Source organism: Rhamphochromis sp. 'chilingali', assembly GCF_963969265.1.
Source record: "Rhamphochromis sp. 'chilingali' genome assembly, chromosome: 2".
Taxonomy (NCBI): Eukaryota; Metazoa; Chordata; class Actinopteri; order Cichliformes; family Cichlidae; genus Rhamphochromis; species Rhamphochromis sp. 'chilingali'.
Genome location: NC_137930.1, coordinates 66,325,086 through 66,345,622, shown reverse-complemented (window position 1 = coordinate 66,345,622; position 20,537 = coordinate 66,325,086). Strand labels below are relative to the sequence as shown.

Genomic DNA, 20,537 nt, shown 5'->3' with positions numbered 1-20,537 from the left:
CAAATCCGAAAAAATAGAGCAGCTGGAACTATTAGAAGTAACAATTTTCTTGATAAATGACAATATACAACTAGATAATAACATTAGTTGATTATTTCTTTCATAATAATCTCTGCGACAGCCAAACACAGACATGATTTACGCAAGGAAGTTTATATTATAAAGAAGCTGAGCCGGTGACTAAGTAAACAAGAAAATTACCCTTAAACATAATTTGCACATATTATCTTTTCATCAAAGAAAGCGACTTATACTGATACATACTAGGGGAAAATCCACATTTACAAGTCAAACAATAAAGTTTCAAACCACCTCACACTGAAAATTGTTGCTTTAATGTCTTTTTCACGATGCATGACAAGACAGAGACGGCTTTTCCCCCCCCTCTGAAACATTCCACCCAAATATGCATGTCCCGTGACACCTATATAACTGATGACTGCCTTTCCTAACCAGGTGTTTTCCTGTCTTACCTTACCTTGCCTAGAGGGATGACCGTCCCCTCTCAGTTAGCACACACACATGCACAACAAAGGAATTCTGGCTCCGAACATTTCCTTTTGTTGTAGAGTTGGAGGTAACAATACAAGAGTGAACTGTGGAGGAGCAGCACTGGAGGAGCGTGCTGGACTCTATGTGAATTTTAAACTAGTGTTTAACATGATGTATTTACAAATTGTTTGACACACAAAGAAAGGAAGAAACGGTCTTTTCTTCTCTTTCTTTCGTGCCCTTCTCCCTACCAACTTTCTTTCCCTGCTCTCTCAGCGAGCACCGTGAAGGTGCTGCTGGAATTAGTCCAAATGGACACAGTGTGAAATGAACACAGCTCTGACCTCCCAGACACCCTCCCAGCACAGCCAATAAGACCGCTTCCCCCAGACACATGAGACGCCGCGATTGGTCGGTGGGTTGGAAATATGACCAGCGGTGATTCGCGTGGCGGGAAAAAAGGAGGGAGTGACAAGGGAGTGGTCCTCCTCCGTGCACTTTAACCGACCCTTTGCCCAGGACAGGACAGGAAATCTCCAGAACAAAAGCGAGCTGTTGTCTCCTCCTGAAATGTTCTCTCGGAACAAAGCTGCTTTCTGACGGGCAAACCAACCAATCCTTGAGGGAGGTAGCGTGTCGTAATCTGGTCCTGTCTCACATTCCAGACGTCTCCAGTGAGTGAGGCACAAGAGTGTGACCTGAACCCTTAAACAGGAAATGAGTCTGACTGTTGTGCATTTCCCAGAGATGGGGCCTCAGCGTTGGCCAGTAGAGGGTCATAAACACTGCATATATAAATACAAACATACCCGCGAGGTGACATATGCGCAGAGAAACGAAGACATGAACACATCCGCAAATAATCTTGCGGCGTCCTTCCTTTTAAGAAGATGGTATGGGCATGCACGCACCCTTCTACCAGACATTACGACTCACAGCTGCATGCCCCAGGCCTTTGCTATCTCCAGCACAAACCAGACGCACATCAGCCACATTCCACAGCCTCCCAAAGCCCCTGGGGGAGCTTCACAGCTGGGCACTGGGCTGTTTTCTAACTCCCTGGCAGACTTTCACCATCTCCACCCTTTCCTCTCTCCTCATGGTCACCCCAAAACAGACCCTATCCTGCTCTCACCCCCGCCTCAGAACTTAAAACTGCGCTGCAGGATAAAACTGTCCTACTTTTGGTTCCATCAGCAAACTCGCAGGAAACATGACAAGGTCAGACAGAAGTGACCGAGGCCGCGGCAACACTGGATAAAGATGATAAAAAGCTGCTGGCACACTAATGAGATCTTTTCAAGTTTTGCTATTACTGAATGTCATTTGATGCTCCTGTTTCTTTCAAAGGTGCATCGGAGGTAAAAACAAACATAATCTAATAACATCTGTGACTGTGAGGCTTTTGCCAGTGAACAACAACAATAGTCATTATATGAAAGTGACCATATAATGTAATAAATTGTTGTGAAGGCTCACAGAAAATTTTAAAAACAAAAAGCAGGACCCTGGTGAGAGCATCTGAGCGGACAGCTCTCTGCTCCAGATGTGCAAGCACAAAAGCAAATTGCTAAGAAGGCTGCAATTAGACACAAACAAACAAAAAATGCTTATGTATGCGGACAACTCACTATGTGCACTAATATGCATGTTAGTATTTGCATGTCTGCAGTCATATGTGAATTTACTTATGTGTCCATAAATACTAGGGGCCGCGGCGCGTTTCATTATTTCACCAAATGCCAGGCAGTATATCAGTGCAACTGCACACGTCTTGGGCCATTTCCATATCTGTAATAAAGAAAGCCCCTCTCCCATCAGAGCTGCTCCTCCACTGTGCTCAGAGAGCCCAAATAACAATTGGTTGTCTGTGAAAATGTGCGTGCACACACACGCGCGCACACAGACACACCCCATCTCTGATGAGCTGACACAGAAAACTAGATTTATTAAGAGGAGAAAGAGCAAAGATGCAGAATGTAGGGGGTGGAATTTAAGCAATGGACACGGGTTGTTGTAGACAACCCGATGGCACAAAAACACAACGCACCCGACACACACACACACACACACACACACACACACACACACACACACACACACACACACACACACACACACACACACACACACACACACACACACACACAAACACACTGATAGCCATAAAGTGCATCACTCTTCCTCTAAGAGACCTGTTTATTTCAGACCTGTGACACAAAAGCCACAGCGGCATGCAGGCTTATCTTTCCCTTGAAACACAGCGCAGCCCCTAAAGAGCTCCCGTTGCTCCACATGCCACTTTCAATTAGTTCCACAAAGAGAGTCTTCTGCTACCAAAAGGAAGATGGGAGCTCATTACCGAATTCCTCACTACTTCCTCACAGCTTTGAAATATAGATCAGGAGATTTATGTTTGACTTTTGGGTTCCTGGATGTGCCCGCTTGTCGACCATGCCACACCAGGCCAGAGCAGAGGAGCGCAGAGTACCATCTCATGGATTAGCCACTCCTCAGGTTTAACAGACCCAGCAGCTTACCCTCAATCTCACCATTAGTTCTCTGCCTACCCCTCTTTCTCTCATTTGTTCTTTCTATCGCTCTCATGACTAAATAGGCTCCCTGAAGCCACAGCTCTCAGCATTAAACCCACAAAAGGGAAAATACCAGTTCTAATAATCTGATGAGAGCCTATGAGAGAAGTGGTGTAGGAAATGTGCATATCATATCACACAGTGGTACTATTATAGTAAGAATAGACACAGAGGCAGGTGCTGATAAAGCAATGCAAATTCATTCAGGTACTCTAATGAAACTAAAGCTCAGCAAAGCTGCAAAGGGTGGAGGTGAGGGTGGGGGCTTTTATTGAAATTAACCAAAATATTGTAGTTCATTAAGGATAGTTTTGAGCTACTAAACTCCACAGAAATAAAAATACTTGGTAACCATGTGGCATCGTTACTAATTCAGAAACACAAACCAAGTCTGAATTATTCGGAGCAGTGACCCGTAAAGCACGGCAGCAGCATTCACCCTGAAATCAAACAGTCAGGATGGATCTATTTCTTATCTGACCAGATCAGAAAAATGCAAAAGCTGCCATGATGCAATAATGCTAGTAAATGGTACCAATAAGGATGTAAAAACAGCAGAGTCACTGACATCTAGCTGTTTGCTTTTTGATGATGAACCTATTAACTACACACAAGCCTCCATGCCGCTGCACCAAATTTTAAACGTGTGCATGTGTCCTGTATGCACGTAGCTGCCCGGCTCATATATGTAACATCTTCATCTACCGTACAGGCAGTATGTTTATACCATCAATTAACAACTTCCATTAGTGCCATCCTCAGAGGGATGCCACCAGCTACATTACTAACAGGCAGTTAATTAGAAGCTGCTGGCTGAAGCTGGAGGTTGACCATTAGGGATCGAGAAGGAAAGAGACACGTGACCCGATGACTCTTTCATTTTGGAGAAGAAAAAGACAATCACTGTGTTGTGCCCTCCAGTTAGTCAATTCCTCCCAATCAGTCACGATGTACCGAGGTATTAGACACCAGGGTTGGCGTGTCAGGTGCTGAGCCACTGATGGAAACGCAGCGCAGCAAGAGGGACAGATAGAGAGGAGGGAAGCAAAGGAAAGCAATTGGAAGGGAGGAATGGGCGGCTGTATATACGGCGGTGAGGAAAAAGAGGTACTATAGGGTCTTCATACTCGCTGATTCGCTCTCTATGCAAATCACAACAATCACAGGAAATGCCTAGGCCTTGGCTTCAGCTAATTGCCACGGCAATAACAAAGGAGGGCTTCCTTTGAGCAGGAGAGGAAAATTAAACATTAGTTTAGAGTTTTCTTGGAGACTGAGGGATGTTATAATTACCCAGAAACCAACACATCAGCAGTTTGCACGCCACGCGTCCCACTCTTGCACCTCGGTGGAGGAAAGCAAACGTATCTCATATTCGGGAGAGGGGCATTTTGGGGGGTGGAGAAGAGGAGTACCATGAGGGAGATGGAGTATGAGTGCATGTGTGTGTGTGTGTGGGGGGGGGTGAAGGGCATAGAGAGGGATGAGAGCAGTAAGCATGAGATGGGGGAGGACAGAGATAGAGAAAGACGCGAGGGGATAATGAGGGGAAAGGAGGAGGAGAATGATAGCCCATATCTCCAAACCACTCCATGCTGGTAGTGGAGCATCAAAATGTACACCCACTATTAGCATACTGACCCCACCCCTCTCCTCTGGCCTTTTTCGCCCTCATTATCATCACGAATGGTGAACGGGACACAGAAAACACAAACCGAAGCTCATTTCCCGTCACACGTTTGCCAAAATGTCACGCCAGCTATGAAATGAGAACAAACCCAATGGAGTGCCTGTGCTTCAAGTCTGTAAATAATTGTATGTTGTGTGTTATGGGCGACAAACAACACAGAATGGGTCTAGCTGAGCTATGCAACCACGGAAACTTCCAAAGACCTCTCCCCCTGTGAGGGGAGGAAGACAGAGAGCCTGCCCCAGTCAGGAGGACCAACATCGGGGCCTTGAGCTATGTGATGTGTCCTGGATGGCTGGTTCTATGTTTGATATATGTCTGAGGGCAAAGCCTGACACCCAGTCTGTCTAACCTAAATGTTCATTCAAAAGGCCCATCTCTCCCTGCAGCCAGACTGTGCCCTCTATCTGTCTGTAGGTCTTACTGTCTGTTTCTTACCAATCGGCTAACTTTACAGTCCGTCTGTCTGTCCTCCCGTTGGTCTGTCTGCTTTTAGCAGATCCTTGTCTGTTTGTAGGTCAGGTGCATTCATTTGCCAGAAAGCGTTCCCTTCCCTTAGACATTACGGATGCATGGACCTATACAATCGACTGACCGTGCCCTGGAAATGTAATCGTCCAGAACAGTTGAATGTTTGTTTGTGCGTGTACACACAGATGTGCATACAGAAGTGCAAACAGCACACAGGCACACACACAAACAAAAGAAATCCCACCCAGCTAACATAGGGTTTTATTCCTCTGGTTGCTATGTGGTCTTGTTAGTATTTGGGCTCAAAAAGCACAGGTTGTGTGTTATTAGTCACACAAGGCTAACCTCTTTCTTTTACACAAGGCCATGCACACACATGCACACAAACAAATCCCTTCATGTCAGCAAGCCAAACTCATAAAAAAAAAAACTCGCTAATTGGCATGTTGTAATTCTGCTAGCTCCAATAATAAAAGTAACTTTTTTTCTACCCCGCTTACTTCTCTGTGTTTATGTAATGGAGCTTGTTATTTTCTGACTTTTAATATCTCCCCTCATATAACTGTAAGCTATGTAAATAACAGCCTTAATAAACCGCAGGTCCTCGAGGATTTGTTACTTTTAGGGAAATTAGGGCTGCAGTGATATAGTCCTTGCTAGCAATCCAAAAGGGTGACATCACTTAATTGCATAAAATGGATCAGATCAAGCCAGGCATGAGAGAGATTATGGCACAGGGGCAGACTGAACTGCAAGAGGGACAAAGCTCTGTTTCTGACACCAGCATTCAGAGGAAGAGAATTACATCACTGTGTTGGGGTTATGTAAAGCACCAGAGCAGCTGTAAGACCGAAAGAGATAAATGTTTTTCTGGTTTAGGTTCAAAGTTTCTATTTGTTACGGTCAGCCCGGGGTACGAAGGAGAGCAATCGAGAGATGGGGAATGAATTTGGACTGTTGCACTATCCTATATTCATGCATGTGAATAATTAAAACTGAAGACAAGTTCACCAATACTCCGCAGACATAGCCAACTGACTTGCAGGCTGAAGATGTGCAGATAAAACTGTTAGTGAGCCAGCACTAGATTCCCACCTCCTCATCAGTAGGCCTAAAGACTATCCCATGGACACAGAGAAACCCAGGAGGGAGATCAAAGGCTGTGTGATCCAGTGGCTGTTATATCACCCCAAGCCTGCTCTCCCACTGCGGGGCCTCCTGTTACGACGCAGGCAACAGGGAAGACGGGGAATGCAAAACACTGACATAGTCCCGTCTGTGCATGCAGCCATCCAGGATCTTTCACCGATGTTCAGCTTGCCTCCCTTTGCAGCAACATTTACATTCCACTTTGCATTCCATTAATTTCCATTTGACCACACTTGCATCTTATTGCAGGCGATGTGAATAGTAATGAGCTGCACATATGGTCACAAAAAGACAAAAGATACAGAAAATTTAAAAAAACTGATTTTTCAGTAATTGCTCACATTTAAATAAGATCGTTTTAGCCGCTGCTGCAGAATCAATTTGGTATTTGGACGTGAACTTAAAATACATTTTCCCAACCTGTCACTTTTTTTTAAAACTCATCCAGTAGCTTCATGAGATTCCCCCTCCTTTGATCACCTTGTTCTAAACTCTGATTGAAAATCAGCACTTTCTCCCTCTGAACCCAGCAACCTCCCCTCACCCTCCCCCATCTGCTTTGGGAGATGAAGCAAGGAGACAGGCACGATTGGACCTTGTTTTCTTCCCTCAGTGGAAAGGCATCTCAACAAGCCTGCTATTGACAGCGTCCACCAGGAGAGGGAGTGGGTCAATGGAACAGAAAGCAGGGGACCATTTTGGACCACTTAACTATAATCAGTAAATGCACCCCGGTCGCAATTAGCACAGGGCCACCCTGAGAGTGTTCGTTTTGCTCACAGCTCTGTCTGCGTTTTATTCTGCTCCGCAGGAACCTTGTAATGCAAATAGCACTCCTCACATCCAGCTTCACAATGGGCAAAGAGGCGGGAATGGTGCTGGAGCATGCTGCTGTCCAGCAAACACGGTTCCCTTCCTATGTTTTGAGCAGAAATAATCTATAACTCATTGTGTATTGTTCTACCCTGTAGACCCCATGTGCTGTGAAATAAACCAGCTAGACTCACAAGCTGAGAGCAGAATCCACGTTACCATCTACTCAACATTCATACCCAAAAATTTGCCTTGATTCAGAGTCAGTCCTTCATCGGTTTTATATATTCCAGGACTGTTATTACTTGTTGTCAGGTGCTCCGGCAGCCTGCTTTGTGCAATTAGCCCCATAAAATGGCTCCTTTTCATAAATCAAGACTTTGTAAAGATTGTGAAGCAGAGAGAGAGAGAGAACAGAACCTTTTCTACATTTGAAAAAAACGAGGAGAAAGAACAGAAATGTGACAGGTAGCTGGTGCCGTTCTGTGAGGCTCTCCCGTGCACTGATAAACTCCGCAAATCATTTATGATTCACTGCACTTAGTCATCCATTCTCTTCCTTTTCTCCCTGCTCCCGGAAGAAAAGGCAAACAAAACAGGCAGACAGAAGGACAGACAAACAAACAGACGGCCTTTTTAACTGATGCTGGCATTTCTTTAGAACAGGTGCTGTAGTTATGATTGATTTGAGCTGCAGTGTGCACTGACGATTCAAAGAGAAGAGCCGAGCACAAAGACGTGCACATGAGCTCAAGGAGTCTGTTAGACTCTCTCCTCCTGCGGTAACGCTTGCCTTTGACTGATTCGAGAGCAGCAGAGTGAACTTCGTCAGCAGCACGGGCGCCTGTGAAGCTTGTGGGTACAGATATTTCAGGGGAGCTTGCACCTGTTAGCATATACACACGAACAAAAGACGGCGAAATAAAGTATCTGACCTCCTTTTCCCTAAACCACCTGTTTACTGAGCCAAAAAGATAGAAGAGACTCACTTCTGTGTGCTACACACCATGCTATACATTCAGATATTCACTTTTTAATTCTTGAAATTCAAAGCATCTCACAGGCTTTTTGAGTGTTTTTAAACACGTCCACGCAAAGACTTCATGTATAAATATTGCACTGGCGCATAAACTAAAGCTTCCGGCTCTTGTGGACATCTGCAAGGGTTTGAGATTCTGAGATTCTCCTTCTTGAGATTCGTTCTGTCTGGATGTCATGATCTAAATGCCAGGCAGACCTGCAAAAGGGAGGAGGGTCGGGACAAAGGAAATGGAGAGAGGAGGCTCAAGATGGACAGAAGAAGGACACCAGAGGGGAGAGGGGAAGATTAAAGCAGTTTGAAGATAGACAGAAAGTTGTAAAAACAGGTAAAGATGGGAAAAGGGAGGAAAGGGTACGCATCCCTTGTGAAAGTTCTGTTTTCTCAGCTGTGACCTGGGCAGAAACGCTGGTTAAACTAAGCGGACCATCCTTCCTTCTCCTTTACACACACTTTTGGAATGAGCGCTCCTAAAAACACATTTTTGTTTCTGACTCAAAACCTCATTGTCACCATGGTGACACTGTGAATAACAGGACTGGTTTGGGACTTTGGAGCATTTTGTGCTCCTCGAGCACCAACATGTGTTATGCCAAGAGCTTGGCCCTTTTCTGACAAGGGACACGTGACATTGCTGGTTTCCTCTGTCTGCAATTCGAACACAGCTCGCTGTTTACTCTGCATTCAATCACTGCTATGGCTGTTCACTCGGACATACCAACGACAGCGACTGAGAGAGCAATTATATGGTTTTTCCTGCAAAAGTCTTGTTACACTTAAAGCGATGAGTATTGTCAGTACCGACTCTAGTGAAGTGCACTCTGTGTGTGCATGTGTGTACAGCAGTGTGTGAAAGAGAGCTGCCTGGTGTTATTCTAAAATAGAAATAGTGAAAATACATCCTGGGTGATTGTTTGAATCACTTTTCCCTTTGTTGCGTGTCGATCCATTAACGAGATGGTCTGCAGGGAGATTTCTGCCTCGCTAAAAGTGAGGCAGAAATATGACTGGGTCAGATTTGCAGAGAGGAGCTATATCGGCTCACAATGGAGGAATTATTATAAATAGAATTATTTTTGCATTTTAAACTTCCTTCAAAACCCCAAATTGGGGGCGCAAAGCGCTAACAAAGACATGCCAAAACTTTAATAAGACATCACAAGGAGTTATATGAGAGGCAAGCATTTCTGCAGGGGCAGCTATGACTCAAAGCCAATAATAATAACAATGTCATGGGTAAAATCTATACTTTTCTGCACAGAGAGAGAGAGAGCACAAATGCACAATGTACACAGCTGGTAACAGGCTGCAGATGAAAGCCAATTTGGGTTTCTTTGTGTAACCGAGAGCTTCAGTTGGACCACAGGTCCCTGTGGAACAAAGACAGAGAGAAGTGAGGGAGCGATGGAGAGGGGACGTGATAGAAAAAGGCAGGAGAAGGAGAGAAAGATAGGGCGTCCTGGCCCACCTGGGCAAACAATAGCAGCGAGATGAGAGTGTGGCTCAAGGGCCCTGCCTGTCCCTAAAGTACACAGCTGGCGGTTGGGACAAGGAGGAAGATCAAAACATCCGTGGTCTAGTTCAGGTGTCGGACATTCAGAGGCAAATGGACAATTTTTGGAACAAGAGCCCTGGTTGCCATGACGACTGCTGCAACAGAGAGACTCTTTTTAGAACTCGAGAAATGATGCATGCAAATGTTTTTTTCATTCATTTCAGCAAAAACGCGGGACAAAAGGGGGTAGGCTTGATTTGTATACCTTCATAAAAGCTTCAAGGACATATTATTTAAGTTAAAGGCATTTGCCACTCATATCAGACTATAACACTTATTTGTGAGTTGAAAGCAGCTCGCGCAGGATCGAGGGCTCCATCTCAACCAATCTGCGTAATACAACTCTGCCTAGTGCAATGAGCTTTGATTTCTGTGTAGGAAGCATACACAGAAACTCTACTCCATGCATTGGAGATACTTCTGAGATTTTCAGGGTTTTGAAAACTGTAAAACCCTGATAATCTCATTAAAGTGCAATTTTTTTGTTGGAAAAACTTGGGAGTTGCCTGTTTGACACATGCCAATCACTAAAAAATTGCTGCAGACAACGCACACACACACACAGAGGTGCTATCCACGTCTTGATGGGTCAGAGCTGCTCTGGCTGCACAAGTAAAACCTACACAGTATTCAAAAGGCTGATTGGCAGCGATGGCAGATAGAGAAGAGGGTGAATATGAAAAGGCCAAGAAACATCACAGAGGGGAGAAAAGGCCTCTAACTCCCTTACGCTGGTTACAAGGACAACAGTCTTTGTTTATAGAGAAGCCATCTGTTTGATGATATATAGATTCTGGCTGTAATGAAAGACTGTGTGGTGGTGTTGCTGCTTCCCTGGTGTCCCTGCTGTGTTTAAAGGGGTGACGTGAGTTACGTCCAGTTCACGCTGATAATACACACTGAGATGTTGTGTTGTCTCAGCTCAGCGAACGCCACTGGGAACACACCTGGTGTCACATTGCACGTGTTTACTGTGTAGGTGTCTGTACGTGCAAAAAGCTTCATAGTATTTTGTAAATCAGTTGATCCTGCACATCCATTATGTGCTTTGAGAAACATGGAGCATGTTCTGTATAGCAGCACACAACATATCCTCTGTTTAATCAGCCACTCACATACACAACGCGCAGGCCAAATTGCCTTGTACGCTTGAGCAGCTACTGTTCACATTTATACTGATTAATTTCCTCTCTTGATCTTTTGGGTCTTTTTTCTTCCCTTTTTTCCAGTTTTTTTTTATATAGTGTTTCTTTTTTTATCTGCACCCTCACTGGAACACTTCCTTTGCTTCCTCCGTGAGCTGATATATAGCATCTTAATGCTCTTTTGGTGCCTCCCAGCTTGTGCGCCTAATAACCAGCTGAACCCAACAGACAATCTGACGCTCTTCGCTCATAAAACGCTGGGATTAGTCTTCAAAGCTTAGTGGCTAAGCACACAGAGAAAGTTCATTAGTTTGCAATGCCCTTCTTTATGAAATTTAGCAATGTAGTACTCTGAATTAACCAATAAAATTCACACCATTTCAGCCTGTCTGCAAGACGTCTCGAAAGCAATGGGTTTGCTCAGAAGTCGACCAAAACACTCTTGGATGCCGCCCCATTCCTAATGCTAACCCTTTTAATATTTAACCAGGATCCAATACAGGAGTAATTATTTTTCCAAACAAATTACGCCTCAGGCCAAAACCACCGCAATCTGATACACCACAGCGATACATTCCCCGTCACAAGGCGCTATTAGTCATTTTAAATTATTTATCAAGCTCGGGTGAAATAGGATTTTCTTGAGACCCATTTTATGACAAGAATAGAGCTTCAAAAGAATCTAGATCAGCTTTTATATTCCAAAAAAAGCTATTTTTATGAGAAGCTCCTCTGGCTCACCTTCAGGAACCCCTGGGGACATCCACATGTGACACAAGGTCAAAAAAAGAATTAAAGTGCTGACGTCAGTTATGCCAAAAGTTTGCTAACAGATGGCTACATCAAATCTTTGTTTTCCTGAGAGTCGAGCATTGAACGTCCGATAAACGATAGAAAATTCCTGTTAACAATCACTGTGTTAAATGCATTCAGAACTAAAGCAGGGAAACTTTTCCACGTCACCCATCAAACCTAAATGCTTGTTATTCAGAGTGTTATAAAAGCGATAAAAGTGCAGTGTTAATAATCAGACTCTAAAAGTCACATAGCATGTTGCTTTATGACTTTATGAGCGGTGCTGAAAATAGCCTGTGTGGTAAGAACAGAGCCTCGTTTAATTCTGCCATCTGCAATGAAACAGAGCAACGTTTTTATAGAGCGACAACTGTCACCATGAAGATGAGCTGTGGTCGAACATGTTCTTTCAAACCAGTAAAAACAGGAGGGAGACGCGGGACGTAAAAGCAAGGAGATAAATTTGTTAAAACGGTAGTTTCGAGAAAATCAAATTACTGTGTTTGTCCAGGGACGATACTAAATACAAACTGATATGGAGATGGTGGGGTGGGGCTAATCAAAGCCTCATTTTCCCTCCATACAGGGGCCCCAGCTGGCTCGACGAGTAATGTAGAACTCTGCCCATTTGCCTGCCAGAAAATTAGCCAAACTATTTACCCTCATATATGCACATTAGCGAATTCCTGCAATTGAGAAAACAAATGTGTCTGTTTTGTTCTGTAGAAAACTTTATGGGAGCCTGCATGGGCCTCTGCACACCAGGCATTCTCTGTCATGGGGCAATCAGTCCACACACACACACAGCCAACTGCTGGTCCCCACTGACCACCCCCCAGTACTCCCAGTCTTCTCCCCAGCTGGACAGCTATTGCTTGTATCACTCTCTCAGTGTGTGTTGTTGAAATTCTCCCTTTTCGACTCTCTTCACAACACTCTGTAATTAGACCACTTTGAATTTCATCACATGGCCTGCCTTAAATTAGGAAATTCAAGGTCCCAAAATGAACATTTCGCTTTTTTTCCTCTCTTTGACAAGTCTCACTGCCCTTGCTGCATATTTTCCATCGTGGTGTTAGCTTTTAAATATTCATGCAAGTGGATGGAAGAGGCGAGGGGGGTGGGGGTGAAGGAGAGGAAGGCAAGGGGGGGTGGCAGAGAAGAGAAAGGGAAGGAGAGTGGGAAGGAGCCAAGACACCATGCGGTGGTGGGGGCTGCTCCCTTACTGGAGTTCCCTGTGGAGGGATAGTGGGCATACAGGAATGGCGGAGGGAGGGGATCAGCAGGAGGCCTCATGATTTATTTAGACCCGGGGGCACCTGTGCCAGTCAGACGCTGATGGCAGCTATCACCCTGCCAACCCGCTGGTGCTTGAATCGGGGAAATTAAAAAAAAGGCAGACAAATCTGTGGCAAAGAGGAAAACTACTATAGGACTGCTGCTGTGAGAAATTTCACCTGTCCTGTTAATGATTTTCAGGCTCAAATGAGAAGAAAAATCTATTGTTCGGCAGACAAAATCATACAAGCCCGGCGATTTTAATGGGCCCCCACTTCATAATTTTAACAGCAACGCTACGCACACGTGTAAGGTTGAATAAGTTGCCACTTGTGCGGTGCCATCATTTGCTAAACAGCCCAAAAGCTTTGTTGAGGAAAAATCCTGTGTTTCAAATAAGCCAATCAATATAGAGCAGCAAGATTGCAGCCTTAGTGAGTCTGAGTGGGCGGCTTGCTGTGTTTTATCAAGGCAGCTTAATTTCCGTCAGCTTAATATCCTGGGAAATGTATGGAAATTGAACTGTGAGGGAGAACAAAGACAAGAAGCCAGGATAAAACGATGTGGAGAAACTTAGAGAGCACCGTCTTATCATAGAAACACTCGGTCCCACACTAGGTGTGTTCACACACACACACACACACACACACACACACACACACACACACACACACACACACACACACACACACACACACACACACACACACACACATCCATCATCATGTATTATTTGCAAGGCTGACTGTCAGTTTCAGACTGCTGTATATGTTCCAATCCATATGCTTGACTACTGGTAGTTAATTAGCTTAGCTGCTACATGTCTCCTGCTTCCTGACTGCTCTGTGGAGACACATGGAAGAGCTGCCCAGAGGCAAATTATAAATGAGAAGCAGGTTATTAGGATTCTGTCATGCATACTAAGGTGTTATGACTGTCATAAAAAGCACCATGGTGAATACACAGGCCAGTAGTCCTGATAATAACTAATGACTTCAGCATTCACAGTCAACAACAAAAGGTTGGCCTTGGCCCTTACTGGTCACAAGCTCCACACATGAAGCTTAAAATACATCAACTCGAAAGTCAGCAAAAAGAAGTACCGGTGTTCAACAGCCACTCAGTCAGGCTGAAGCTAATGAAAGTCATTTGCATTAGTAATAATCTGCCACTGCTTGGGGTAAGCGTGCACTGTTCCAGGCATTGGCAAGGAATGCAAAACAACAGCCCTCTGCAACCTGGCCCTCCACCTTCCTCCGTCCCTCAACCCTCTTCTACCTTACTTTTACTTTCTTACAATCTTCCCATAAGCAACACCAGCGCTACAAACAGCAACGCCACTACTAAGCTAATGTGCCTTTCCCCCTTTTTCCAATGTGTCTTTTCCTCCGTAGCAACCCGATCCTGCCATTTACCTAGTTTTCTCTCCCTCCCTGGCACATACACACGTACACTTTAACACACGCTTCATAGAACAGTAACTAATAGCAACCTCATTCATTAAAACACCCCTTGATGTTTCGCACGGAGGCAGGGTAAATGTGCTGGAACGCCTGTCCTGTCTGTCTGATTGTGTGACGCTAAAAACAGATAGAGAGATAGACAGACAGGTGGAGCAGAGACTCATCTTAAACTCAGCAGAGACTGCACCACCCGTGATGGAGATGGATCTATATTTAATGAGTTATTAACATCAAGACGTAAACACAGTGGAGTCGTGGATACTACGAATTAGCCGTACCTAGCTTTACTGCCAACATGAATACAGAAAACACAGAGAGTTACATAATATTAATAGTCAAGTTTCCATTTGGGAAGCATTAAGATCTCTTCTGCCAGAAGCCTTTAGCCTCAAACTGATAACACTGAGAGTACACAGACCCTGGCCACTTCAGATCACTGGTCGCATCAACAAGCCCATTCCTCTTTCTCTTAACTCATTTTCCTTTCACTCACAGTGTCTAATAAGCTAACTCCTCAGGCCTCTGTACCTCTGCACTGTATATTAAGTCTCTGATCCTTAGTCTATGGTGTTCATTTGTCATGTGTAAGTATAATGTGTTCAATTTAAATAACAGGTGCAAGCTGGGAGGTTCTGACATGCGTGCAGCGTGTGCAATGCAGCTTCGGGCTTCTGGGTTGTTAATATTAAGATTTTTAATTACTAGAGGAAATGACTCGGTCTCCGTCTCTGCACCCCTGTCTTGTGGCACTTGAACAAATCGGTGTAACACATCCACTGTGTAGAGAGAGAGCCTTTGTGTGTGTGTGTGTGTGTCTGTGAATGCATTCAAGTGTTACACTATTTTGTTAAATGCAAAAATGAGCATAAGGATGAAAAAGGAAAGAAATGAAAAGGAAGCTGGAGAAAGATTTCTCGCCTCCACCCACCTAACCGCTCACTGCATGCTCCTCTAAGTGTTCAGTATGTCTAAACAATCTACGGAGAGAAGTCACATGAAATGTAACCAAGTCTCAGACACATATCAATTTGTTAATTGTTGTGGTACATGTATGAAAACAGATGCTTTGGGTTTTACTTACTCAGGTTTTCAAATGATCTCTGTGGGTTTGCACCTTCCAACCACGTGCACAATTCTGTTTGAGGAGCATTAGACTATGAAAAGTGGTCTTTGGAACTACTTTCTACCAAATATTTGGAGCACTATCTGAACTAACAGCATAGAACGTACAGCATTCAAATTTCTATTTATTTTTACTGTAAAACTGATGGAATAAGTGATTTTTTAGCAGGTTTTAAGTCATATACCAAAACGTATGTATAAAGAAAATCTAGAAATGTAAAACACGGCTATTATTTGCATGATTTGATCTTAAAATATTACAAATAGGAAGCCAAATAGCAGCTTCAGTTCTTGCAGAATCTGTTGGTAAAAGAAAATATTTTTAGTTTCTAGTCTACGTGCGAGTTCTGTTACATAGTCACACTTGAGTTTATCTGCATTCCTAAACAATGGCAAAGTCATCAGATGTGAGTCTGCGATGGAGATCAAGCAGGATAAGAACTTGTGTCTCCACCAATCCCTGCCCCTGTGCGCACCTCCCTTTCTCTACCAGCAGTCATCACGAGGTCTGCTGCTAGCAGCTGAACTGCCTCAGGAAACTTTACATAAACTTTAATAATGTCTTGCTGCATTCCACCCATCTCATGGCCTTAACCCGAAGAGATAAACAGGGCAAAAATGCCCAGCTGGGACAACACAATAATCCCTTTATCTGACACAGGGTAAGCTTGACTAGCCAGATTACCTGTTACATCATTAGCTACAGGAAACAGGGGAGAGGAGGAAGAAGAAGAAGAAATTAGGATAACCAGCAATAGGTCACGCAGTGATGTAATCAAGACGAAAAGACCACAGAATCCTTAAGAAAAGGACAGAAAGACTGTGCTGTTTCATAATATACATAATCGTAAAAGTATAGGAGTCCTGCAGATGGGCCTCTTTGACGAGGATAGATGAGCTTGGTGACATGACCCTGTATTTGCTAAGCACTGAAGCAAATGCAGTTGAAACTCTAGGAACCCTGAGAGCTGTTCTTGTTTACTTTGAATACTGGTATTTTATTTGCATAACTCAACCTTGTGGAAAATCCATAACTCATTGCAAGGCTGTTAAAGCACATGTAACGTCAACAGCAAACAATATCGGTGACGTCCAAAACACAAACAGCTGCATGTGAGGTTTATGAAATTAGCAGACGGAAGCAGATATCAGCGAGTTTGGAAGTCTGTAATGTCCGAACGGGGCTTAAGAATGTTTTACAGTCTTATTCATATACAAAGAATGAAAATGAGACAAATAAGAAAAACAAATACACGTTTTATTGAAATCAAAGAATACAACACAGGGATGCGGTTACTATTGTGTGATACTGAGCCAGCTTTCTGGAGCCGTGCAAGCACACCTGCGTGTAATCTCCACCCTTTAAAGGTGCAGGCAACAGAAACGGCCTTGCTATCTCCTCATCAAAGATGGTTTGATGTTCGCCACTGAGCTTTTGAACTCACTCTGAACTCTACCCGCAGCCAAAGTTTGTTTGTGGTCCAAAATGCATACAATGTTAAAACACCCCTAGTGTTCATTTCCCATGAGCTCATTTTTTGAATTAGATGGAAAGGCTTGCCTGATTTCACACAATCAGTTCTGGTAAAGCACACGTATTATTAAAACAGTCATTACGAAGTACAGAGATCCCTGTGACACCTTATTCCCTCCCAGAGCTTTACACCAGGGTCACCAAGTACCCGCTCAAGGCGTTTGACGGATTCTCTGATCAACATGAGACTTTCTTTCCCCTTTTCTGCTGCTAAGAGTGCACGAAGGGATGATCTCTTCACTCACCTGCACTCTTTACACCCAAGAAAACAAACAGGAGCATTTTATAACCTCCTTGTTGACCTACAGCAAGGAGCAACAACAGGCTAACAGCGGTGTTTACTTCAGGATGAGCTACTTAAACCGATATAGCAGCACTCCCTTGCTGACATGAGCAACACAATTCCCACGTAGGGATCTTAATGTAATATATGCTGCTTTAAAAGTCAGTTAAGCAGAAAGAATAACAACAAAAACTATCGGTCATTTAAAATAATAGACTTGTCAAATGTGCCAAAATGATTTAATGCTGTAGATACACAAAGTCTGAATCCCATGTCTGTTCATTTGCTCTGTTGTAACCTTTGCCATCTTTCAACAGGAAACAATGATCTTCTCTGTAACACATTTAAAAACCCAGCGATAAACTGTAAAGATAACAAAAGCAAGCTCTTCTATCAACAGAATCCACTCAGTGGAGACCACAAACTTCTCCCAACAGAATCTGCACTATGCACAGTTGTAAAGCTACCACCTGTGTGTGAGATCTCTGTGTGGGTCTGCGTGGTACCGTAGCTGACACACACACCTGTTCGTCTTCCTGAGGCCTAAACAAAGCTCCTCTATGTACAGACAAGAAGACGATTTGACTCCACACACACTTCAGGCTCTGCTAAAACCCAATCACACTATTTACTATGGGTAAAAATGATTTTTTCAAAAGTACTGAGAGAAGAAAGAAATGCTGCCCAGAGAGAGTCATCTGGTTCTAATGCAGGGCCCACTGGTGTGGATTACAAGCACATATTACAGGAGAACTCCAGCTGACCCTCGTCTCTATCCTGGGGGAAATGGAAGCCAGCTACGGTGATGGGGGGGTAAGGGTCTGGGCAGTAGAAGGGTGAATTGAAACTTGGGGATAGATTGCTACCTCACATGATTGTGGTCCGTCTTTCAAATTCTCTCTGTGAAAAACAAACAAACAAACAAACAAACAAAACAAAACAAAAAAAGGAAAACCACGAAATTCTCAATGGCACCAAACAGTGAAATGGCTTTAGATATGCTCTGTGGTTTCTTATGTCTTTACTAGAGTCTCAGCAGGTCTTCTCTATTCATCAAAGTAACACTAAAGCATGGTTGGTGTTGTTTTGTCCTGCCCCGACTCTTTTTTGATTTTTGTTTTTTCTTCTCAGTAAGCCTTTGAGTTTTATTACCCTGTCTTCTGTCGGAGAAATTTAACTAGGGGGGTAAATAAGTACAAGAAAAATAATGGTACAAAGAGAAATCTTCAGGGGAAACTCAGAGGGTAACAACAGATTTGGATGTTTGGCCCAATAAAGAACAATCTTGAACAAACAGAAAGAAGCACGTTGTATCTGCAGTCATACATATAATAGCTAACTAGCCCGATCTCTTACCTGTAGTATCTGGACTGTAGATAAGTGGAGCAGACCGCTTTGGACACATGGCTGGCTGAGCCAAAGTCGATGACTTTGACCCTGTAGGGCTGTCGAGATGGGTCCACCAGCATGATGTTCTCTGGCTTCAAATCAGCATGTATCAGTCCTAGGCTCTTCAGTTTCATTAGCGCTGTGGCCACTTGCTGCAGCACCGGTCTGATGTATTTGAGAGGCAGAGGGCTGAACTTGTTCTGCTTGAGGAAGTCGTACAGGTTCTGCTCCAACATCTCAAATACCAGGCACGTGTGGTTCTTGTGCTGGAAGCACTCGTAGGCCCTCACAAAGTTGTAGTCATCTGCGCTCTCCGTGCTGAGACGTGCCAGGATGCTGACCTCGATCTGACCCTGCCGTGCATACGATGGGTGGTTTTTTAAGATCTTGATTGCCACTATCTCGTTTGTGCCCCTCTTCCAGCATTTGACCACCTGCCCGAAGGTTCCTCGTCCCAAGAACTCCAAGACTTCGTAGGTGTTGGTCATGGAGCAGAGCACCTCATGCTGCACCAGCTGGTAGTCTCCCTCGTTGTTGGAGCCGCTGTTCTTGGATGTTGCTGTGGAGGTGGCTGTGGCCACCGTAGCCACCGTGGCTCCGCTGGCTGCTCCGTTCTGGATCATCGGTGGGCCGTGCTCCTCAATGATCTGCACGCTGCTGTTGTTGTCAAGCTCTTCGCTCTTGCGTTTAAGCCCACATCGCTGATAGGTGTCTAGGAGACTGACTGTGCTGCGGCGCGTCAGGTTGTGAACACCAACCCCACCACCCACACCACTGCCACCTCCGCCACTTCCACTACCGCTACTGTTGCTGCTGCTGCCTCCACCCCCGCCACCCAGCAGAGACCCCACGGCCCCCGAAGTGCTGCTGGCTGAGGCGACCACAATGTGGCCCGCGGTGGCTGGGAAGACGAGAGCCTGCTCGTAGGGCAGGGTGGAGCTGGCGACCTGCAGGGAGCTGTTGATGCCTAGGGGGCCGCTGGTGGCCGACACGTTCTTGCTGCTGTTGTGGCTGTAGGCTTTGCTGTGTGTGCCGTACCCTGTCATATCCCAGTTACAACTTTGCTCCACCTTCAGTTTCTTCACGCTAAAGAAGGCACTTGACTGGAGAGTGTGAGGGGAGAACACTTGCACTTGCGAGGCCATACCTGTGACAAGAGAGGAACGGAGGGGGAGGAGCAAGAAAGACAGGAGGGGGATGAAAGTGAGAGGTTAGGAATATGAGAGTGCCTGCAACACGAGTGGTAGCAAGAAGCTTTAAATAAAGATAGCTTGGGTCAGAGCAGGTCATTAAAACACCAAGCATACATATATGCTGATACATCGTCATGCAAACCCACTGCACTTTTCAACATCACGGTAAATGAACGCTTATAAAATAATCATCCATTATAATAAATGGATCCACAGATTTAAACCCACTGATGAAAAGACTTATTAACCATTAAAATGTCATCAAGCATTTGTCGCTTCGGCATCAAGTTGTTTCTCAGAAGTGCTGTTATCTAACACTTGGTAGTAAAACATCCGAGCCTAGATCATTAAATCTGAAGCCAAATTGTTTTTGAATGCAATGCGCAGTAATGGAGGGTTTCTTTTAAATATATTTGTTATATAACATAAAAATGCCAAAAGGTTTAGCCAAAAGATAAGAAGATTTAGACTGAGCAGTGCTTATGCAAACCACTGGTTCATGCAAAGGAAATGCCATTTCCCCACTGTTCCC

At 44.4% G+C, this 20,537-nt stretch overlaps 1 protein-coding gene across 3 annotated transcripts in view; it reads right to left on the bottom strand.

Annotated features, from left to right (window-relative positions):
* The window catches only part of hipk2 (homeodomain interacting protein kinase 2), a gene marked incomplete at its 5' end in the record, with an annotated part of 51,826 nt that extends 31,869 nt beyond the window's left edge, over positions 1 to 19,957 (bottom strand). For all 3 annotated transcript variants that reach the window (XM_080875389.1, XM_080875390.1, XM_080875391.1), the window contains one exon: positions 18,780 to 19,957. In XM_080875389.1, the coding sequence (XP_080731515.1) occupies positions 18,780 to 19,957 (1,178 nt within the window). The remainder of the gene's footprint in view (positions 1 to 18,779) is intronic.
* Between the last annotated feature and the right edge of the window lie 580 nt (positions 19,958 to 20,537).